Source organism: Hemibagrus wyckioides, linkage group LG04 (assembly GCF_019097595.1).
Source record: "Hemibagrus wyckioides isolate EC202008001 linkage group LG04, SWU_Hwy_1.0, whole genome shotgun sequence".
NCBI lineage: Eukaryota > Metazoa > Chordata > Actinopteri > Siluriformes > Bagridae > Hemibagrus > Hemibagrus wyckioides.
The window spans coordinates 20,908,744-20,933,333 of record NC_080713.1 but is presented as its reverse complement, the minus strand read 5'-3'; the positions used below and the strand labels follow the sequence as shown (position 1 = coordinate 20,933,333).

Sequence of the window (24,590 nt, the reverse complement as noted above, 5' to 3'; positions counted from 1 at the left end):
CCATATGCAGAGAGAAAAAAAGCAAAATATAAATCACACCTAGGACAACAAACAAACCTTTTCACATCAGATTATTCAATTATTATTGATATGGCTGTGTGATATTATTTATCTAATTTGGTTAGAATATTATTTTGTTATTGTAAGGTTAGGAAGCTGAAATTCCTTCCAACACGAGATTTCCTTTATGATCTCACGAGACTTCCGAGACAATCTCGCCGGTGTTGTCAACAGCTGATATTTTTCTGGAGCACGTCAAATATTATTAGGCGGATAATCGACTTTGGATCGGTGCTGTGTTGCATTTTGCTTGTTTTATTTTTGCACAAACACTAATCATGGCAGAGACAGATCCGAAATCAGTGCAAGACCTGACAGCAGTGGTGAGTTTCAAACATCGGGTTGCTAAACTAGGCGAGGCTAGGCTAGGCTAGCGAGCTAGCATAACAATCACCATACCACAGTATTGCTAAATACTGTGCGTAGATGGTCTCGGAAGTTATATTTAGATAATCAGAGATGATCTGAAAATCAGTAGTAGATCATCAGTATCTTTTTTTTTTCCAGTGAGCGATCAAACTGATGTTTGGTCAGCTAGAATGAAATAACTGAGTCGTTTATAGGTTGCTAGTCCAAACTATATACTTCACTTCACAGGGAGCTGTATTTCGCAATTGTTTCCTTGATCACACTCTCCAATTTGATGGTTCTTAGAGCATAATTTGAGCACTGGTGTTAGGAGTTTATAATAATGTGCTGGCTGAAATAAATAATGTAACTCGGTGGCGTGATTGTTGTGTTTTGTGCTATGTGACAGGTGCAGACGTTGCTGCAGCAGATGCAGGACAAATTCCAGACGATGTCAGATCAAATCATCGGGAGAAATATCCTTCGAACCCTGATCATTGAAAAATGTGGACACACACAACATCTAGAAGTGATGAATGCTCTGATGTTTCATGCTTGAAGAGTACACTATGTTGCCAGAAGTTTTGGGACACCCCTCTAAATCATTAAATTCAGGGGTTGGGCTTGGCCCCTTAGTTCCAGTGAAAGGAATTCTTAATGCTTCAGCATACAAAGACATTTTTCAATTTCATGCTCCAAACTTTGTGGGAACAGTTTGGGGATGACCCCTTCCTGTTCCAACATGACTGCACACCAGTGCATAAAGCAAGGTCCATAAAGACATGGATGAGTGAGTTTGGTGTGGAGGAACTTCACAGAGTCCTGTCCTCAACCTGATAGAACACCTTTGGGATGAATTAGAGTGGAGACTGCGAGCCAGGCCAAAACTGGGACGTCTGCCTTTACATGTACTTGAATGTAATATGGAGTTGCCCCGCCCTTTGCAGCTATAACAGCTTCAACTCTTCTGGGAAGGCTTTCCATAAGGTTCAGGAGTGTGTTTATGGGAGTTTTTTGACCATTCCTCTAGAAGCGCACTTGTGAGGTCAGGCACTGATGTTGAACAAGAAGGTCTGACTCACAGTCTCCACTCTAATTCATCCCAAAGGTGTTCTATCAGGTTGTGGTCAGGACTCTGTGAAGTTCCTCCACACCAAACTCGCTCATCCATGTCTTTATGGACCTTGCTTTGTGCACTGGTGCACAGTCATGTTGGAACAGGAAGGGGTCATCCCCAAACTGTTCCCACAAAGTTGGGAGCATGAAATTGTCCAAAATGTCTTGGTATGTTGAAGCATTAAGAGTTCCTTTCACTGGAACTAAGGGGCCAAACGCAACCCCTGAATTCAATGATTTGGAGGGGTGTCCCAAAACTTTTGGCAATATAGTGTATGTGCAGCAGAACTTTAAATGTAAGAAGTCCTGCTTTGTTTACTGTTGATTCTGTGACACCATGTTGGTTTGACGTTACTTGCTGAATTATTAGGAGTTGTGAGGAGGCCATTCCAAGTTCCCCTTATCAAATGCAGTCGTAATTTTTATGTTTGTGTTTCTTTCATTCAGTCTACAGGTTTTCAGCTCATTTGGAGATTAAAAATACTGATATCTTTTGTTATCTTTTAAGCTTGATGCAAATTGTGATTGATCATCATCTGAAATCATAACTTCCTGTTGGAAGCGAGCAACACTGGAGTGAAAATATCCCTCTGTGTAAATGAAATTTATAATGCAATCAATTTTTATTCCTTTGTGCATCATCCCAGTGGATAAAGACCCCAGGGGAAACCAAAGACCTGCTGGAGAGATTAGATCTCACAGTTGACTGGGGAATGTCTGGGGATCCCTCAGGAAGAGCTGAAATCTGGGTTGAACTTTTCAGCCTGCTACCTTTGTAAAAAAACAAAAAAAAAAAACAACCCAAGAACATAAGCAAAGTAAATTTCCAATTCAGTTTCAATGATGGGCATAAGCAGTTTTACAGAAAACTATAAATTCAGGATACAAATGATAAATTTTAAATTTATCCTTAATGGCAGCAGTGATAATGGCAATGAAAAACCCCCTGAGGTGATAACAGGAGCAAAACCGTAAGAGGAACCAGATCCAAAAAGGGAACTTGTCCTCATCTGGGTGATGCCAGATCGTGTGATAAATCATAAAGTGCACTATTAAGAAATTCATTAAGTCTTGTTGAAGTTTTCAACTGCTCACTGATGGAGACATAAGTGCAAATCTGATGATGGTAACTGCAGTCTCAAGCCATTTCCATGGTTTGTAAGTGTTGCTATTTACAGTAATGTCATGTATGTCCATGTGGGTCATCCTCAGCAGCAGCAAGCAGCCTTCAGCTGATGAGACTTCAAGAAGTAGTAGGGTATCAGTATTTCATAAAGATCAGTCTTCACTGACAAACTGATTGATAACTAATGGATAAAAAAATGTCATATTTGGTTTGATCTGATTGGGATCCTGTTCAGTGTTTAGCATCCTATTCTGTATATACACATAGGTCTCCATTCAGACACTCATTGTTTAGGCACAGTTTCCCAATATCAAGGGAAACATTTGCATCCCAAAAACCACAGTCGCATAGCACTCCATCTGTATTCCTTAACATGAGCCACTCGATGAGATGAGCACACGCATCGATGACCTGGAGAAGAACATCGCTGACCTGATGACTCAGGCTGGGGTAGAGGAAGCAGAAGGAGAGAACAAGGCCAAAGAAGGCGAAGCTTCTTAATGAAGGTAACATTTACAGTCAATTAAATATCTTGCAAAAGCTTTTATATAAAACTTGACTTATCTGTTTAGTGTACAGTAGACCTAAACTCCTCTATTCTCTTGAACAGGATTTTCTGGTAACGATGGAATAAAGGAAACTCCGAGAGCAGCAACCTTTCTCCAGTAGCGCTGCCTGATCTGATCTGATCTGTTGTATTGTTGTATAGTTCTTTTTATACTGACTTCAGCTAATACTTATAGATATTCCTGATAGTGTTCTCTAATATTTAGGCTTTTCTTTATGGATAGTGCATATCATTTTTTTAGCACGCTTTATAAGGCCAGCCAGCAGCATGGTTGAGGCCTGGTACTGTAATATGAGCGCACTCTCTGTGCCAAACACCATTCCAGTTTCAACTGAGTTTGTGCTAATAAAATGGTTTCATATAAAACAGGCGGCACTTTTTGTAGCACCTGATCACACGTTACAGAGGTTTTAAAACATGCCATACATTGCAAAAAGTATATCGGTGGATAAGAGGGCTAATCTTTTCTATCTCCTTTCCTGTGCCTAGCAAATTTAAGCAAAAAAAAAGCGAGGCAAACTAAAGAGAAGATTTTGCAGTTCGGTCAAGTTTGTTTTTAACTGGCTTAAAAAACTGATGCTCAATTTCTAGATAAAGGTGCTTCCAAGTGAAAGCAACCACTACACCAAGAACATCCTGGTCCTTTCCCCTTCAGTTCATTGAATTTGAGCAGCTAAAAAAGTAGGAATGTGTAGTCTATACATGTTGCATACTCGCATAGGAACAAAGAAAGATCAGCGCTAACATGCAGAATGTTCACACCAGACACTCAGATGCCACAGTGACACATCCATCAAAAGAGGATACTTGTTCATGGTGAAACATGCAGACGATAAACATTCTGCTCATCACAGCATTGCTTAAACTGTAGTCATGTACAGACAAGTCTTCAAATTGTTGCAAATTATCTCACAATTGCTACAAATGTTCTCCAGCAGCTTGCTTTAGTGTCCCTTATCTAATTTAAAACACTCACAAAGTCACTGATCAGACCTCAGCCTGTATTCCTGTTCCCTTCCAGCCACAAGCACGTCTCGACCTGTAATCCCTCAAGACGCAAGGAAAACAGGCTTCAAGACTCTCCTCTGTCCTCGCTTTATTAACATCTGAGTCACTGGTTCAGTCTTCTAACAAAACCTGCAGTCCCACCTCTTCAATAAACACTGAAATGAGCACATACTCCCATGGCTACTCTCATCTTACAGGATTTAACCAGATCCTGGATAATTTGTGAGTCAGTGTGGATATGAAAGTCTGCTAGACGTTAATGTAGATGTAAACATTACACAACCAGAGTAAACCCTGCACAAGGCTCCAACAACAATGTTCATGTACACAAGTTCTTAATAATGATCATGCGACACTAAACGTAAACGTACAAATATTTATTGAAATTTATAGTAAAAAAAGAACTGAATTTATATTAAAAGAACATGGCAGCATTTTAAAATGGCTAGTAAACTTTCATGCTAAAATAGAAGTTTATAAATGCTTGTTTAAAAACTTTAAGACACGTTAAGTGGAACTGTAAATGCATGGTATGGGATTAGAAGGCAAAGTCGAGCTCAGTCATGTCAATGGCCCAGGCAAACTTATCCCTCTGAGTCTTGTTATAAATTTTATCCAGTGGCACCTCCATGTTCTTGCACCTACAAAGCAGGAGACAGGGGGAAATGTACAGTACATTCTAGCACATTCTCACCATTTTTAATGCACAATAGGATAAAAAAAAAAACACAAATGTTACGAATGTGTGTATTCGGTGGTCTGGGAAAATCTGTCAGATGGCTAAGCCAATGATTTGAGAGTTGCGTGTGGCTAGTCGCTGTGGGATGAAATAGCCAGGCGGCGTTTCTATTACTGGTTGCCATAGTAATAACGTTTATCGATAGGTGGTGCAACTAGCATTCTGCTTTACAGCAATTCTGCTAATCATTCTGGAGAGAGATTTGGCATTTGTATATAACAATCACCAGTCTACATGTGAGATGAACAGTTTCTGCCGTTTATATTTTCTGCTGATTTCCTTTTATACAACAGCTATAAGGGTCTGTTTCCTCCAGGTGAAGCCAGCCAGGAGTGCAACAGTCTGAGGAAAATGCTATCCACCCCTTCACATGCATGAGCTCACAGACACCTGTGATTAGCTAGGGTTTCTGTAACTGACAGGGGAGAGAAAGGAAGCCAGCAGGACAATTTTGCTCTTTTTGACTTTCCGAAATAGATGGCTGTCAGGATTCGAACTAGCGAGATATCCAGACAGCAGGCTGAATGCTTTTCTGTTTTGTCGATCAAGAGCCTGAGAATGAAGTGCGATTTTCTGCCTTTTAGAGCTTTAGAGCTAAACTGATACATAGAAAAGAGAAGGAAGGTGAGAAGGCCTGTAGTTTTCAGAACTGTATTTAGTAGAAAATGTCTCTCTGTTAATCGATATGATCAACATAAAAACGTGGATTGATGCAGCAATCATAAATCAATTATGATTTTAAAAACATAAGGGTAAAATGAATATTGTTGAACTGATGAGTAAATAATTTAAAGATAGCGAGGTGAAATTCCTGTAACTATTTTTAGATAGATCCCAGAATAGAATTTGAAAGAAATAGATCCCAGAATTTGATCCCAGAACAGAATTTGAAAGAAACCGATCACAGGATTTGATCCCAGATAGGTCCGAGAATAGAATTTGAAGCTTTGTTTGTGGGGGTGAGGTTTGTGCCGTGAGTAACTGCCTCACCAGGCCACACTGATGCGTGGGTCCAGATAGTTTAGTTTGGAGGTGCTCAGGGCTATCTGCTTGTTCTCTTCTCGGTCTGTTGCCTGAACCTCCATCCTGAGCAGCTGCTCTTCACAGCGCTGCACTGCCTTCTTCTTCTTCTCTACCACACTAAACACACACACCTTAACACTTTCCATTACAGCACGTAGAAAGGCATGCCATGTTTAATACTAGAGAGACAACTCCAAACTATTACACGATTGTTTACAAACTTCAGTTCTTTAAAAGGTTCATTTTAATAGCATGAACAGCGAATACATCTATTTCTCATAGAAGATATGTACACACATGGTCTCAGTCGCAGGTCATGGGTCCTCCAACAGGATAATGGCACAAAACACATCTAAAAACACCCAAGAATGGCTAAGAACAAAACAGTGGACTATTCTGAAGTGGCCTTCTATGAGCCCTGATCTAAATCCTATTAAACATGTGTGCAAAGAGCTGAAACATGCAGTCTGGAGAAGGCAACCTTCAAAACCTGAGACAGCTGAAGCAGTCTGCTCATGAGGAGTGGGCTAAAATACCTGCCCACAAGTGCAGAAGTCTCATTGAGAGCCACAGAAATCACTTGATTGCAGTGATTGAACCTCAAAAAGGTTGTAAAACAAAATATTAAATTAAAGAGTACCATCATTTTTGTCCAGATCAGTTTCATTAGTAATGCTTCTGTTGAACCACAATTCAAAAGCAATGTCAATTTTCAGTAAATTTGTATTTATTATTTACTTTGTATTTGTATTTATTATTTACTTTGGTCACTTTGGTCAGTGACCATTGTGGGTTCTTTCTTTAATGGAAAGCTACCAACTATTTTGTATATATAATGTGTATATTCTATGCAGGAATGTTTTTACCGTCTATCACTGTAAACGTATTTCCGGGCTTAATAATGAACACACAATTACTATCTGTGTTTTAACACGATATAAAATTGTATAGAATTGTATTCATTGATAGAGACTTTTAAGCACTTTTGTACATCGCTCTGGATAAAGGCGTCTGCCAAATGAGCGTAAATGTAAACCTATAATCTGCTATAATTTGCCTCTCCCACATGGACAGTGCAAGAAATACCAACTGTATAATGATAAACAAATAATAATGGCTTTTAAAAAAAGAAAAAATATTGAATTACAGTTAATTAAAGTGCATATATCCTTGAAGCATACCCATATGAGAACAATTGATGATTTTAATAAACCTAACATGCTGCATTCCTCTCATGTCCTCAGAGGAACGGGGGGGGGGGGGGACCTAAGGAAGCACATTAAAATGAGAAGCACCCTGATGAACACTGTACTGATCGCTTCAGGGAAGAACACTTACACCAGCAGTTTGTTGTCTGAGTTCGCTTTGGCTTCCTTCTTGGCCTGCTTCAGCTCCTTCTTAGCAAGCGCTAGCTGCTCTTTCCTACTCTCAATCTTAAAAAGAGAAGCACAGTGAGACACATTTCTGTCAGCAATGTCTTAAAAGATCAGACAGAGGTATAACCAGAGCAACTGATACAATTACAAAGCACATGAATGTTCAACAAGCACAATAATAGAGCTTTAGTGTGTATTCAGCATATTTGACCCCAGCTCATTTGACTAGTGTAACAGCTCCATACCCTGCCTGCTTGAAGAGGTGGGCTCGGGTACGGTTCACTTAGACTCGAGCGTTGTACGCATCTAGTGATCACTGTTGATGATGTTGCTGTGACTATTTTTAAGGGAGCATGAAGCCTTTATTATCGCCACACGTACATTACAGCACAGTGGAATTCTTTTCTTCGCATATCCCAGCTGAGGAAGTTGGGGTCAGAGCGCAGGGGCAGCACCCCTGGAGCACAGAGGGTTAAGGGCTTTGCTCAATTGCCCAAAAGTGGAGCTCTGTGGTGCTGGGGCTTGAATCCTGATCCTCTGATCAACAACCCAGAGCCTACAGTACAATAATAATAACCTAAATACGTTAGCTAATATACCTTTCTGATGATTGGGAATTGTGGTCAGTGAATAAAGATGCAAATTCGTTCCTCAACATCAGCTGCGCTAACTGATAAATCTCTTAGGCATGTGAGAGGGCCGTGTGTCACAGCACCTCAAATAAGCCACGAAGCAAGAAATATTACAATGGACTGTGAGAGAGTTTTCTTCCTGTATTATAATCATAATGGCATGTGAAATGTAGTGTATTAAAATGTAAAACAGTCTGAGTGCAGGTCAGGGTAGGAGTAGGGAGGAAGTTTTAAAAATGTGCAGTAGGTATTGAAGTTTATGTTTTCCATGCTGTATGTCAGCAACTCCTCACCTTAGTCTGCAGATTGGCCATGGACTGCTCGAAGGTTTTTGGCGGCGCCCGCTGATGGTTACAGAGAACTGCAACCGCACGGTTCGCTCTGTTATAGGACAGCAGCTTCTCCGCCTGGTTATCTGAAGCTGAAATACAGATAAGATGATGGATGATCATCATCATGCACAAATTCTATGCTCATTTAAAGAATTTTGATGTCGTGTTTGGTTTTACATTTATGCCAAATCAAATAAAGCACACTAGGACACAAACCAAGGCCAAGTATAAGAGAATAAGCTTTCTGAATTTCAACAAAAAGGACCAGCTGAACAAATTTCTGTTTAACCGTGGGCTGATTGCTTGGGTGTACACTGCTGTATTCTGGGGTGTGCTTTTATCAGAAACTCACTTCAGCTTCATGATGGACTGCACACCATCACTTATCGTTTCCCTTCCATCATCATACCCTGTCATTTCTTATTCCTTACTTTAAAGGGGTGATGTCTTCTGTCAGTGACTTAAATATGTGCATGCACACAGTAGCAGTTCCTCATGAACAGGTTATTTTAATAATAGTGTTGTTTAGAAAGAAAAAAGTAAATCTTTCATGCACACATCCCCATGCACAGCAGATTTCAATAATTACTAGGTAAATATTTATGGGAACAAACATGTGTGTAAAAGATGCAGAATGATTTAAATGCTTAATTGTGCATGAGAGCAAATACACACAGTGAGAGACTGGGTGCAGAGTAAGGCACACACACATACAAAAACACACTTTCTCTCTCACACACACACACTCACATGAAAACTCACTCTCACACACACTCAAAAACTCACACACACACCTCACTCTCACACATTCTCTCTCTCACACACACAAACTCACTCTCGCACTTTCTCACACTCACACAAACTCATACACACGCTCACTCACTCTCACACATTCTCTCTCTCTCACACACACACACACACACACACACACTCACACCCAGACGGAGAGAGAGAGAGCACACGTTGACCTATCATGCTCTCATAAGCAACGTTGATTGATGGTAGTATCCCCTTTGTCCCTCTGGGTTGTTGTGGTCAGATATATGTAACACGTGGTGTACACATTACATCATTAGAGTGGAAACATACCAGAAGCCGGTTATTAATCATCTGTAGCTGCAGTCACAAGTTAATTCTGTGTTTCATTTTGGGTTATCATGATCAGGAAGACAAGTGAACTGCAGTTACGACTAAATAAACGTTACGAGTTATTAATTGTAACTAATTTCCTTCTACAAACCGTGCATGTGCTCTGTGGTCACAGCAGTGGAGATGGCTTTAATTCCTGTATAGTGAAGTGAATTCCTGATAAACAACAGGTTGTTTCATTTTCCTAATTTAAGTCTCCATTCATGTTCTGCCAGCCAAGCCATTCACAGCTTTATCTGTTCAGCAGCATGGACAAAGGAAGCTATTATACATCAGAGAAAGATGTTTTGTGGCTCTGCTCTGTCACACAGCAGGTTATTTAGGTTCTTATAAGATACAGAACAGATGGACAAAAAAAGACATGAAGAACTACAGCACACTTTATTGTTGTCCATCCCAAAGCTGCACACACCGTGTTATAAAACACCTGACCTGATGGCCGTCATGATGGCAATGTACTGTTGTTATTGGTCCCGAGGCTACGTGCTGCTGCTAGTGGGCCGTGGCGTCAGTGTCACACAGCTCACTGTAACTATAACATCATTCTGAATTCTGCCTTCCAAATATCAACCCCTTATCGCCATGGAGATTCTGGAGACCCAGAGTGACTTAGCCAGGAGAGGGAGAGAGAGGCAGACTAAAAGGCAGAGAGAGGCAGACTAAAAGACAGAGAGAGAGAGAGAGAGAGAGAGTGAAGCATACTGTAAGACAGATAGATAGTTATAGAGAGAGAAAGAGAGAAGCAGACTGAAAGACAGATAAAGAGACAGACAGGAACACACCCACACAGAGAGAGAGAGAGAGAGAGAGAGAAAAAGACATACAGACAAACACACTGATACAGAGAGAGAGAGAGAGAGAGAGAGAGAGAGGCAGACTAAAAGACAGAGAGAGAGAGAGAGAGAGAGAGAGAGAGAAGCAGACTGAAAGACAGAGAGAGACAGAGAAAGACACACAGACAAACTGATCGACAGAGAGAGAGAGAGAGAGGCAGACTAAAAGACAGAGAGAGAGAGAGAGAGAGAGAGAAGCAGACTGAAAGACAGAGAGAGACAGAGAAAGACACACAGACAAACACTGATCGACAGAGAGAGAGAGAGGCAGACTAAAAGACAGAGAGAAAGACAGAGAAAAAGACAGACAGAAACACACTGATCGACAGAGAGAGAGAGAGAGAAGCAGACTGAAAGACAGAGAGAGAGAGAGAGAGAGAGAAGCAGACTGAAAGACAGAGAGAGACAGAGAAAAAGACACAGACAGAAACACACTGATCGACAGAGAGAGAGAGAGAAGCAGACTGCAAGACACAGACAGACAGACAGACAGACAGATAGACAGATAGATAGATAGATAGATAGAGAAGCAGACTAGAGTGTCTCAGGAACTCAAACAGATTTTTTTAAACCTCTGTAACCTGTAGTGATGTTTTTCAGAGTCTGCATGTTAATCAATACCTGCTTCATTAACTGCTCCAACTGTTCAAGCTGTTTGTCCCAGAGGTGATGAGATCACTGGTCTGGCTTAAGCCTGTACAACCAACCCCCTTTCTACAACAGTGAGAGTGTGAGAGGTGCAAGTCCTCTCACCTCTCACCATGTTAAAGCTTTGAGCTCAGTTCCACTCCATCATCACGTGAGCAATCCTGAGGGTCAGTATTTAGAGTAGTGTGCTGGGTGTGTTTTACATGCACCAGGTACGGACAAACAAAAGTGGAATGGAAACGAACCGTACTCGGACAACTGCCCAAGAGCTCTGTTGGGTTTTTTTTTTTTTTTTGGGAGTGTTTCTACAGTACATGGTCTGGACAGAGAGGGAAAAATCCATGGGTCATGTATAGTCCACTAACACTGGCTGAAATAAGCTGAATATGAAACACCTTCAATGACCATATTTTAGATCCAAAAACGAAAGAATGATGTGTTCCTGCGGTCAGGTGCGAGTTATAACCCTAGAAGCCAAGTTCTACTCGTACTGCAACTCCGCCCACATCAAGAACTGATCGGTCGTCAAGTGTCCTCCTTGGCGAGGAGGAAAACATCTTTAGCTCTTGTTTTCTCCATATTTTTGTCACAAGTGATTTTGTCACCTCGGAGACCACAAACTCCCGCCCTGAGAGTTTGATTGACAGGGCTGCCTCACTGCCTGTGCAAATGCAAACTTGCAAAGGGATTTTATTTTTGGATAAAAGAATGGCTTTGGCAGCCCTGTTCAGACACTGGAAATAAAATGTCAAACTGCCTTTCGCATTTTAATTTTGGCACCCTTCAGTGTACAGCACCGTGCACACACCCTCCAAGTCAAAAGCACGGTCGCTTTTGCACGGCGCTTGAAATGCGTCTGGAATTAGGCGTGCTGGTAAAGGAAACGTAATTGCGATCTGAATTAGCATCTCCTAATTAGCATTTGCATTTGAATAAAGTCCGGAAAACGCTATCGTAGGAATGACTCATGCTGAGCAAAGGAGAAATGGATGTTCTAAATCCAGCGCAGTGTTAATTACAGTCAGTGGGAGACTTACGATTGCTGAGCTCTTTGAGCTGCTGCTGCAGCGTCATGGAGGCGTTGTACGTCCTAAAAACCTTGGCTGTAAGACCAGGCATCAGAGAACTCAGATGTTTATTCAACAACGCCGTCTAAAGAAAGAGAAAGAGGGGACACCTTTACTTCACTTATACACTCGAAACACACACAAAGTATTTTCCATTATATATATATATATATATATATAATAATCCTTGCTGGAGTTTCACTAGATGGCACTGTCGCATTGAGATTGAAACGTGGGTCTTCACTCTGTCTCTCCAATGCGACAGATGTTTCTAGACCGTTTCCATAAGCCATCTAAGATATTGGTTTTTGGAGCTTAGAAGCTGGCAAAAGTATTTTAAATATGAATTCCTTGTATCGGAACTATTTATACACTATTGATCCTTTTGGTGTATTTAATAAATGTATTGTTTTTACACAGTGGTATGTGTTTTGTTTTGAACTTGCAAGAGATAAGATTTAACTTTAATTGTTATTACAGGTTCCAGTTCTGATAGTGGTGCTGATGGCTACTTGTTGATGCGTCCACCAACACCCCCAAGTCTAGTCCTTCCTGTTACTAATTTTATGGCTGTTAAAATTACATACTACAAACAGGGAAGCAACTACTGAAGAAAGAGGATTATTTAAGGAATCCACTATACATAATATTCAAAACATGCATTCTAAACATAGTTCACAGAGTATGTTTAAAAAAATGTGAAAACTTTATGTATTAAAGCATGCAAGCAAAATTCAGAATGCATCAGTTACCTCATTAAAAAAAAAAAAAAAAAATATATATATATATATATATATATATATATATATATATACACACACACACACACACACACACACATATACACACATACAAAAATACCTAAAAAAAAAAAAAAAATCTAGAATAAAAAATAAAAACTAAAAAAAGTGAAAATGTATTGCTGTTTTAAAAAATATATTTTAAAAAAATGTATAAGAATATGAAAAAATATATTTGCTATTTTAATTAAATATATACACATATATGCTTGTAGAACTATTCAGGAACCAAAAAAAAAGTGTGTTAAAAAAAAAATAAAATAAAATAATAATAAAAGTGTAAAAAAAATAATAATAATAATTATAATAAAGAGAACACTGTATTGCTATTTATTCTATGATTTGGTGGTAAATTTATTTATGTTAAATATTATTTATATTTTATTTTGCTCTGTTATTGTCGGTAGTTCAGGTGAACTATACATCCAAAAAATTCAATTAATGGATTATTGGAATGAGAGAGAGAGAGGAAGAGAGAGAGAGAGGGCGGGGGGGGAGCAAGAGAGACAAAAAACATGCATATTATATATTTTATGTTATGTAAGCATGCTGAATATATTCCGGCTTACTTTTTTAAAAAAACACTAGTTAAGCAGACTCAGCATGAAAAGGACACTCAAAGCAGACACGGCTATTCAATTATTTACGTGTGCGTTATTCACAACAGGGCAATAAGACATGTTACGGCTGTTCTCTACCCAAATGCTTTAATAACTCCAGGAAGAGAGTTCTAGCATAATACTTTTTTTATACAAAAATACTTTTTAATATTACAAAATCGATAACTTGTAAGCAAAATAAAGTGTTTTTATTTAAAAACTGTATAAAAAGGACGCTGCTACAAATCTGCAGCAACGTGTAAACAATTACAGTGTTTTACAGAAAGAGACTTGGAACACCTCTATAATGATTATATTTATACTGCATAAATAATACACCACTCAAAAAGCAAGCCGTAAAAAATAAATGATCTTCATTAAGTGCGCACAGTGGAGTTCTCTAGATTCAAAAACGAGGTTTGTCGGCATGAATAGGAAGCTGTGACGAGCGACTCGTTCTCATTTATCTGAGCGCACGATCATTAAAATATACTCCAAGTAAAACCGCACGATTACTTATTCTGCGTGCTTAAAAAGATTAAGATTTATAGAGAATTATTAGTATGACCACGGGGGAGCTGTGCATCATCAATCTGCCAAACATCACGCTTTCAGCATTCCTTGGTTTGTCAGTTTTGGCATACAAAACCAGATTATTTTCTGGCAAATGTACAAACCGTAACTCCACAGTTAAACTGACAAATGTATTTTCTGTAGTTTGGGGAATATATTCTTACCTTTATTTCATTAAAAAGAAAATCAACAATCAACAAATCTTAGGTAGGTTTATATCAACACGTTGCTGTTTCCATGGCAACAACTTCTGCACATGGATTCGTATGATGATGGGATAATCTGTCGATTTTTTATATTTTTTTTTTATCCTCCAAAAAGTGTTATTTAACAAAGCAAGCATATAATTGTTGATATGGTGATGCTTTCTGCAAGCTTCTTTGGAGTCTCCAGTCCAAAAAGCAGGTAAGTTTTTGGACATGAAGTAAAGTCAGGACAGAGACGGCACATGCTGTGGTATAAGAGGAATTAAACACATTGGGGTGTGATATTATTGGAAAGTTATCTGCTCTTAGGTTGCATGAAATGTCTATAACAGCACACCTAACCATGGTGTTTTATTCCGTACTTAATACACAAACGCTAAAATGTCCGGTTCCATCAAAGCTTGGTAGCATATTGCTCAGGTTTAACCCCAGCATGCTTTGCAGTCTGCCCTAGGTGAGAGTATTTTATTGGTTGAACCCGAATGCCAATAATCCAGCAGCTCTCTCAAAGCCTGGCTTTGATCTGCATCCTTACATGCTGTTGACTCGTGGTTTCGAACATCTGGCTTCTTTATGACCGAGCTGCATGTGCTGTTCTAATCAAATCAAACACATAAATAAAACATATCCCATAAAATAAACTGGACCAAGGCTTTTTATGAATCTTCATGCTGTTCCACTGTTCATGAGGGAAGCATTCAGTTTTCAGTAACACTTTATGTGGAAGTCACAGCACTGGGGATTTTAATAGAACATTTTACAGTATATTTTAGCGGCTTTGTCGGAATAATAGGAAGACGGGTGGCTTGGTAAAATGTAGCAGTTTATTTGTCATATCCTTCATACAGGATCGAACAAAAAAGACGAGGAGTAGAACTGGGTGATGTGAAAATACACTCCCAGAGCACTTTATCAGAAACACTATATACTGACACTGGGTAGGGCCTCCCTTTGTGGCATGGATTCTACAAGACGTCGGAAACATTCCTTTGAGATCCTGGTCCATGTTGACATGACTGCATCATGCAATTCCTGCAGATTTTTTTACTGGATTCAGACACTGGGATGGACACTGAAGAACACTGAGCTCATCGTCATGTTCATGAAACCAGATTGAGGCTTTAGCTTTGTGACATGCTGCATCGTGCTGGATGTAGCCATTAGAATATGGTAAATTGTGGAAATGAAGTGATCCACAAGACCAGTAACAACACTCAGATAGGTTGTGGTATTCAAGTGATGATTGACTGGTATCAAAGAATGCCAACAAAATATTCCAAACACCATTACACCACCACCACCAGCCGGGACTATTAACACAAGGCAGGCTGGGTCCATGGATTCATGCTGTTGAATCCAAATTCCATCTGTGTACCTCAATAGAAATCAACATTCATCTGCTCAGGCTACAGTTTCCCAGTCTTCAGCTGTCCAGTGTTGTGTCCACTGCAGCCTCAGTTTCATGTTCTTGGCTAACAGAAGTGGAACCTGACCTGGACTTCTGCTGTTGTAGCACATCAGCCTCAAGATTCAAGTGTTGTGCATTCTGAGATGCTTTTCTGCTCACCACAATTGAACAGAGTGAATCTTTTTGGCAGCTAGATCCAGTCTGACCACCTCTCTCAAAAAGACGGACTGTTTTGTGTGAAAATTCCAAAGAGATCAGTAGATACAGAAATCCTCAAACCAACAAATATGACAGCTGCAATCATGCCGAGGTCAAAATCAATTAATTACAAAATTCTGCAGAGAGTTTAATAGCAGCAGGAGGTTCAGCAAACAGTGACGAGAGAGAGAGAGAGAGAGAGAGAGAGAGAGAGACAGACAGACACACTATGCTGAACAAATACATACTGATTGAGGCACAAGAGCATCACTGACATTTTGACAGCTGATATCTGATTATGAAAGGAATTGATTAGGCGTATAGCTTTCCAAAATCATGATCAAAGTGTGGCATTTATTGTGTAGAGAAATCCTACATGGCTAGCAAGGGTTTAGACAACTTTAGACAGACTGACTGCATTTGATGCTGTGTATGTTAGACAAAACAATCTCTGCAAAGAAAAGAAAATCACTGTCAATGTTTTGTCAAGTAAATGTATGGTTACTTTAAGTAGAGATGTTAAAGTATGGGAGAAAAACTCAATTTTGGCAATTAATCAACACAAAAGATATTTCCTCTTTAGCTGTTGTTCAGAATTCAGCCACAGCAAAATCCCACTAGTAGTTTTTATAGATTTCAACAAATGGTTTTTCTAGGCCACCATGCACAATGTGTCCCAATGCAAAAACATGACCATGACATGTGATTCACATCCTGCAAATCAGCATTGTGTTATTCATTAGATTTTACTTGAACGTCAATGTGCAAAGTACATTTACAAAGCCAATGAAATGCAGTTAGCATCGAACCAGACGTGCATAAGTGGCATATTTACAATAAATTACCAATAAAGATATACAGCTGTGGATGATTAATTATAATTATACATGTAATGCAGTTGCACTACTTGACCAGAGATCCCCATCTGCACACAGACAGAGTTAAAATATCTAGAATTTACGCTGATCACATGAACGCCGTCTTTCATAGAGAGCCTTTGAGGTCGGCACTCAAGACAGATGCACTACGTTGCCAGAAGTTTTGGGACGCCCCTCCAAATTAAGCTTGGCCCCTTAGTTCCAGTGAAAGGAACTCTCAATGGTTCAGCAAACCAAGACAATTTCATGCTCCCAACTTTGTGGGAACAGTTTGGGGATGACCCCTTCCTGTTCCAACATGACTGCACACCAGTGCACAAAGCAAGGTCCATAAAGACATGGATGAGTGAGTTTGGTGTGGAGGAACTTGTCCTGACCTCAACGTGATAGAACATCTTTGGGATGAAATAGAGCAGAGACTGAGAGCCAGACCTTCTCGTCCAACATCAGTGCCTGACCTCACAAATGCGCTTCTAGAGGAATGATCAATAATTCACTCCTAAACCTTGTGGAAAGCCTTCCCAGAAGAGCTGAAGCTGTTATAGCTATAAAGGGCGGGCCAACTCTATATTAAATTTATGTACTGTAAAGGCAGACGTCCCAAAACTTTCAGCAATATATTGTAAACATGCATTATAACCACATCCAAAAGCTGGGGAAATCTGACATTTTATCCGACTTTGGAGCTCTATTTCTTCTCGCTGAGGTGAGAGACTTAGTTCATTCAAAGTTTTTGGGAGAAGTTAGAAATGGATTTATTTTCTTTATTTATTCTGAAGAAAAAGTAAAGATTTATTTTGTTGAAATTTGGTTTAATATTAGTTTTATCCACACAAACACACACATTTTGTATTTTTGATTATTCAGAAAGAGTCCTTTCAGTCAGTTTTTTTTTTTTAAATACAAATTTTGTTCAAAACATTGAGTATCGAACTTGAAATCACAAAGCTAGCATCGCAAACTGAATCGAATCATGACCGGAGTGTATCGTTACACCCCTAACAAACAGGAAACAACCTTTAGCCATAGAAATGCATACTGTATTTCTATGATCAAGACAATTTAAAATTACTAACATGAAATGTCAGTATCACCAAAATATACAATTATATTTTGCCATGGTTTACACAGCTACACTCTATATAGAACACTTCAAACCTAGGTTCTCATATACTAACCATTTATGCATAATTTGGTGCATAAACACACATTTCTCCACAGAATAATGTAATTATATCATGTATTGCTTGTTCATTGTGACTGTATTGGTAGTACATTTCTGACAGTGTGTATGTGAGAACGTTTTGCCTTCATTCACATCACACGCAACTATACATTACATTTCCAAAAGCAAAAGAAGACAAAAATGGCCCATTTTCACACCACTGTAGAGTTAAATGTAATTCAGGCAGTAGATTTATGTATTAGAAAAATCATTTTGTCATGTTTCATGTCTCCATAACAAACACAGTTATGGTATAAAAACAAACACGCAAACCACCTGTCACTAGGCTTCTTACCGGCAAGTTGCTTAGCATATTATGGTGATTTGAGGATTTGTTTTTATATGAATAAGTGTGCAGGAGAAGATCAATCTAGGATGGATGAGATATATCAATGGTTATAGCATACAGCTGTGCATACGTATGTGCGCTGAATAGTAATTTTCTTGTTTTTGCGGACAATAATAGAACTCTATGCACGTTTTTGATAAAGAAAACCCCTGGAGTGTGAGGTTAAAAGCAGCTGAGGATTTTCTGGGAAGTGGGAAAAAAAAGAAAAAAAAAAAAAAGCTGAAGTCAACACAAGTCCAATAGGCTGGGGGCTACATTGTGTGTGTGTGTGTGTTTACAGACTGCAAATAGACTAGACTTCTGGATCTATCTGGAGGACGAGAGATTGCTTATACTGGGACTGAATGGTCACTTTGGGGATCGTCTTCAAAGTGCATTGGGGGCCATCACATCGTCTGCATTTGAAATGAAAAACAGTTGTGATGCTCAGGAGAAGAATAAAGCGTAATGACACCAGCTGGGTACTTCCAGGTTAACTGAACAGTCCAACACAAAGGCTCTCGAGCAATCTGCATCTACCACAAACACCTACGCATCACACCTGATCACTCAGCAGACACACACACACACACTACGCTCAGTCAAGTAGCTCCCAGAAGTGGCGGATGTGTGTACGCAGTATATCAGATCTATAATAGCATATATTCACTTGGATGACTGTGAAAGTAAAGCAGGGGATGTGAACTGCGAGTGTATTTTGGCGTCCGCAGGGCTGGCTAGCAGGAGTGTGTTTATCTGTGTTAATGACCCTGGCTGCAACTCCTGACAGAACATAGAGGCGAGCCAGAATCATCACGGACACATCTGGACCCGAGAGATACTGCAGCTCAGCTCGCTCTGTCTCTCTCTTACACACATACACACACACCCTTACACAGAGATATAGTGCACTCCATAATAATTGGACAGTGACTTTTTTTTTTTGTTGTTGTTGTTCAGGCTGTGTACTGCAGCGCCACTGCGCTTTAAATGTGCTGGAGTGCAGAGCCAAAATAACAAGTTAGTGCAGTGTGTCAGCTTTAATTTAAGGCTGTTTACATCTGTGCTGGCTGAGCTACACAAGAATCACAGCTCGCGTCGAACCATCAGTAACCGGACAAATTAAGCATCTTAAATAAACTTGTCATGTTTAGTGCCTGGTTGTAAATTCTTTGCACTAGATGAACGCCTGAAGCCTGTGACTGGCACGCCTGCTCCATGACGAGTCTCTTTCAACTGTTTTTTTTTTACTACAGCCGTTGTGGATCGCTGAAAAAGAGATTTTTCCAAAATACCCTCAAGGGTTTTGAGAAAGGATTTTTTTTTTGTTTCATTTTATTCCAATTTTCGCTGATTCGGTGTGGGCGGAAACAGCGGCAGGATAATGGTTACAATTATTCGTGAATAATGATGCAATTTAATTATTTGCTTTCATTTTATTTAGAGCTGGATCGATACAGATATTTCAGGTATCAGGGCTTTACTGTGCATGCTCCAAAAATCCAGAACATGTCACAGGCTTTTATTATAAACGTGGTATGTGCTGAGGTTTGAGTGATCGTTAAAACACACATGGAAATTAATCTGCTATCCATCAATTAGGTTTTAAATAATATCTTTGTGTGTGTGAGACCTCGGAGAACATAATCGAGTTCATCGGACAAGAACGCTCCAAGTTTCAGCCTTGAAATCCCTGTTCTTAAGTACATTGCCAAGGCTGAGTGCCACAATCGGCATCGTCTTCCTTACCTTGTGCTTCTCTTTCAATCACCATTAAAACCCAGAAGTCTGAAAAAAGGAAGCAAGCGGGCAGATAATGCTACAGTTACTGGCTAATTATTAATTACAATATAGCAAAATGCATATAAAAAGGCCTTTATATGGTTCACCCAGGCTGACTGTAAATATCCTCATCGCACTAAGTGACTCAACACGCTTGCTTAAATATGAATGAAACTCTCCGGCATTGACAAATGTTTATTCACATCCATGACTAAAACCAAATAAATTAGCAAAAATTTAATTACAGCATGTTGATCACTTACTGAACTCTGCTCTCCAGAGGTGTAAATACGGAAAGTTGCTATTCAGCCTCCGTCCTGAATTTTAATTAAGATGATGATTAAGGATTCGGCTTGGTACTGCTCCTAATGCAGTGTTGCTCTGTTAATGTTATTTAGTGTTAGTTAAGGAAAGCTTAATGCGAACAGCTATTTAGAATTTCTGCAAATGGGCATTATCTTTTGTGTTTATTTAAAGTTCATCACCTCTAGCTGATGTGAGTGCATGACTACGCTCAGGACTACCCATTTCTGTAATAAAGTGTGCAACATACTTACACTGATCAGGCATAACATTATGAGCACTGACAGGTGAAGTGAATAACACGGATTATCTCCTCATCATGGCACCTGTTAGTGGGTGGGATATATTAGGCAGCAAGTGAACATTTTGTCCTCAAAAGTAATGTGTTAGAAAGGAAAAATGGGCAAGCGTAAGGATTTGAGCGAGTTTTACAAGGGCCAAATTGTGATGGCTAGACCACTGGATCAGAACATCTCCAAAACTGCAGCTCTTGTGGGGTGTTCCCGGTCTGCAGTGGTCAGTATCTATCAAAAGTACCCTGTATGTCCTTTAAGACCTGTAAGAATCTTGTAAGTCCTGTAAGTTGAGAGGTGGGGCCCATGGAGGGCCCACCTCACAGTCTAAGTGAGTGGACAGAAAAATATGCATTCGTGCTCCCCGTGAGAAGCAGAAAACCAGTGTGTTTAATCAGCAACGAGAGGGTAGCAATCATCAAAAGTGGTAACGTGAAACGCCATTATGAAACCAAGCATGCACATTTTGAAAAAAATTACGCTCAGAACACAGAGGTAAGGACCACAAAAATAAACCAGCTGAAATCATCCTATGAAGCTACAAGCAGTGTAATAGTTAGATCAGCCACACAACAGGAGCGGGCAACGGAAGCCTCACTAAGAGTAGCATGGGTCCTGGAAAAACACAAGAAACCCTTCTCTGATGCTGAAATAGTCAAGACGTGTATGAGTGAAGTGGTGACCGCTTTGTTTGAAGGGACTCAAAAGGATGAAATAATCCAGAAAATAAGCCAAATACCCTGTTCTGATTCCATTGCTGCAAGACGAACTGAAATACTTGCTGATGATTTGCTTGAACAACTTAGCTCTGCTATAAAAGAAAAAGCCAAATTCATTTCATTGGCTGTGGAGGAATCCCCAGACAACACAGACAATGCACAACTCTTGGTCTTTTTCAGATTTTTTGATGAATTTCATGAAGATGTTTTGGGTCTCACAAACCTCCATGGACACACAAGGGGGGTTTACATTTATAAAGCAGTGACACAGATGCTTAGAGACAGAGAGACCTGAAGCATGCTGTTTCCATTGCTACTGATGGCACGCCATGTATGACTGGGAAAGGGAGGGGATTAGTGTCACGCTTGAGAACTCACCACCCTGACCTCATGGCATACCACTGCATAATTCACCAGATGGTTGTGTGTGCCAGTCTTGGAGAAAGGTACTCAGAAGTCATGACAACAGTTTGAGAGCATCCTCTGCTCTGCAACATCGTTTGTTGTGCTCATTTCTAATAGAGGCGAATGCAACATTTGATGATTTGCTCCTTCACAACAATGTCTGGTGGCTTAGTAAAGGCAAGGTACTGGAGTGGTTTTGGGCACTGCGGAAAGAGCTGGAGACATTTCTGTTGGATCAGAAGAGTGCAAAAGCCAAACCGTTTGTGGATTTCATGAAGAATGAAGAGGAAATGGAAATTGTTGCTTTTCTAACTGACATTACTTCCCATCTCAATGACCTTAATATGAAGCTCCAGGGCAAAAACAGCACAGTGTGTGACCTCATGTCAGCTGTCTGTGCTTTCCAGAGGAAGCTGGAGGTGTTCAAATGTGACCTGCTTCACTTCCCAAGACTTTTGGATCAGACTCCAGAAAACATCACCATCACAATTATGCTGAATTCCTGGACAAGCTGAGTAAAAATTTCCAAACTCGCTTTGAAGCTTTCCCTCTGGGAAAACAAGTCTTGCTGTGCATCGAAAATCCATTTCTTGTCAAAAATACTGCAGAAATCTCAAATGAAGCCACGAAAGTCTTCCCATGGGCCAGTGCTGCTTCTCTGCAAACAGAGCTAATTGAGCTCCAGGAAAACCTAGCACTTCAGGAATCTCACCGTGATCTTGTCACCTTCTGGACGAAGATGGTTACTGCAGCAGGCGTTCCTCTCCCGCAGAAGATGGCCCTTCAAATTCTCACCATGTTTCCCTCAACGTACTGCTGTGAATCTGCCTTTTCAACATGGTAAAAAACGCATACTGCAGCACAATCACCAATGAACACTTACATCAGTGCCTCCGCCTGGCCCTCACACCTTTTATGCCCAACTGGTGGCACAAAGAAGGTGTCACCTTTCACACTAAAAGACCTACCATGTTGTTTTTTTTGTTTATAGTTCGAAAGTTTTGGGGATTGCCTTTTTTTGTTGGAGTTCTCTGTTTGGAATTTGACCGTCACTTTTCCGGACCTCGGACTGAATGGAAATTTGGTAAGTGGACCTTTCAAATTTATATTTGAGTACCCCTGACTTAAAGGATCTGCTGCTAACATCTGGGTGCCAGGTACCACAGCACACCTTCAGGGATCTAGTGGAGTCCATGCCTCAACTGGTCAGGGCTGTTTTGGCAGAAAAAAGGAGACCAACTCAATATTAAGCAGATGGTCATAATGTTCTGCCTTCCGATAGTAAGTGCTAATCAGCACGTCTGTGTATGATTTCTCTTTATTTAGCTAAACTGCTGCTTTGTTTTCCAAATATCTCACTCCTAAATCTCCTTATACAGTTCTCATTTACTAACACAACTCACTTTTCCACCAGTGCTACATCCTCTGTGTCGGTGTTACTTGCTTGCCCTCTGAGCTGTGACCTGATTGGCTAGGTGACAAGCACTTTGTGCTTTTTTGTAAAGGGAGAAAAAAAAGCATCCAGATATCACACCACTTCCCACATAGTATGAAAGCAGTCTTGTGCACCCCGGCGTGGTATTCATTTCAAACGTGCAGAAATACATGAAATCTATACTGCATTGAAGGAAAAAAAAACACACAAACTTGTGGCACAGTCACACGAGAAAAAGCGGAGTGTTATATATCTTAGTCACCAACGGCATAAGATTCAGGTATTTGCCCAATCCCACACAAGCAGCATGTAATATGATTTGTGCTAATCTCTGCAGAACTACATGGCAGAGGCCATAGATTTGAGACTGTGCTTTTCAGTGCCAAAGAGCAGTACAGAGCAAATTACCATGTCCCTGTACTCACACTTACAATTACCAAGCTGGCCTGCCTCACCACCTTCCTCCTCTCCTTTGTTCGTTTTCCTTCTCTACAGCTCTCAGAGCTGATTTTCCGACCGGACTTCAAAAGATAATATGCTAATACGCACGCTCTCGTTTGGTTTAACACTTGACCTGCTTCAGATCTGACACCTAAAGCACTTTGGCGGTGCTGAAAAGGCCAAGAAATTATAAAAGGGGGTAAAAAAAAAAAAATAATAATAATAATAAAGAGGGAGATTTATACTCACGTTTAATCGATCAAACAAGTCATCTCCTTCTTGCTTGTTTTGCATAAAAAGCTTGAGGTTCTTGAAAACCTGAGTGACGCAGAGACAAAAAAAAAAATATGTTTATCAAACCTGGGGCTTCAGCACACCCAGAGAGACAGAGTTTATTCAGGAGGAGTTGAAGAAAACAGGATCTTGTGGAAAATGTCAAATATAATTGAGAACTCCTCCTTTTCATTCTCGCTAACGGCTAAACTAGGCACAATACTAATTAATCAGACATGTGCAGGGAATTGGGGGGGGTAGGTAGGTAGGGGGGCAGAAGGGGGAAAAACACAGGATTCTAGCAGACAAAGCTGTCAGGCAGTCAGGGACTTTTTGGCAGGATCTACTTCACTTGCTGATTGAACATAGTGCAGCTGTGATTGACTCGTTCATGGACCTGTCAGTCTCCTAATAGTGGGTGGTGTATGTCTCACCCAGCCTCACACATCATTACAACACTTACCATAACACTCTACACACACACCACATACAAACCGCATATACACACACACTACATACAAACCACATAAACACACACACACACACACACACACACACACACACACACAACATACAAACCCCATATATACATCCACCACATGCACACATCACACACACATCCCACATATACACAACAACCACATACACATACCATATATACACGCATACACACCCCACATATAAACACACCATATATAT

General features: G+C 40.1%; 2 protein-coding genes across 3 annotated transcripts in view; one reads left to right on the top strand and one right to left on the bottom strand.

Annotated features, from left to right (window-relative positions):
• The first annotated feature begins 179 nt into the window (after positions 1–179).
• On the top strand, positions 180–3,587 carry hsbp1b (heat shock factor binding protein 1b). Its single transcript, XM_058387200.1, has 4 exons — positions 180–383; positions 818–884; positions 3,033–3,156; positions 3,261–3,587. The coding sequence occupies exons 1-3, from the start codon at positions 339–341 to the stop codon at positions 3,149–3,151; spliced, it is 231 nt and encodes a 76-aa protein (XP_058243183.1). The 5' UTR covers positions 180–338; the 3' UTR covers positions 3,152–3,156; positions 3,261–3,587.
• Positions 3,588–4,675: 1,088 nt separating this feature from the next.
• The window catches only part of zgc:173742 (DNA topoisomerase 1), a 63,849-nt gene continuing 43,934 nt past the window's right edge, over positions 4,676–24,590 (bottom strand). For both annotated transcript variants that reach the window (XM_058387195.1, XM_058387196.1), the window contains 6 exons: positions 23,868–23,936; positions 11,996–12,110; positions 8,290–8,417; positions 7,327–7,421; positions 5,956–6,105; positions 4,676–4,867 (listed from right to left, as the gene is read on the bottom strand). In XM_058387195.1, coding sequence (XP_058243178.1) covers positions 4,765–4,867; positions 5,956–6,105; positions 7,327–7,421; positions 8,290–8,417; positions 11,996–12,110; positions 23,868–23,936 — 660 coding nt within the window. In that variant the 3' untranslated portion in view covers positions 4,676–4,764. The remainder of the gene's footprint in view (positions 4,868–5,955; positions 6,106–7,326; positions 7,422–8,289; positions 8,418–11,995; positions 12,111–23,867; positions 23,937–24,590) is intronic.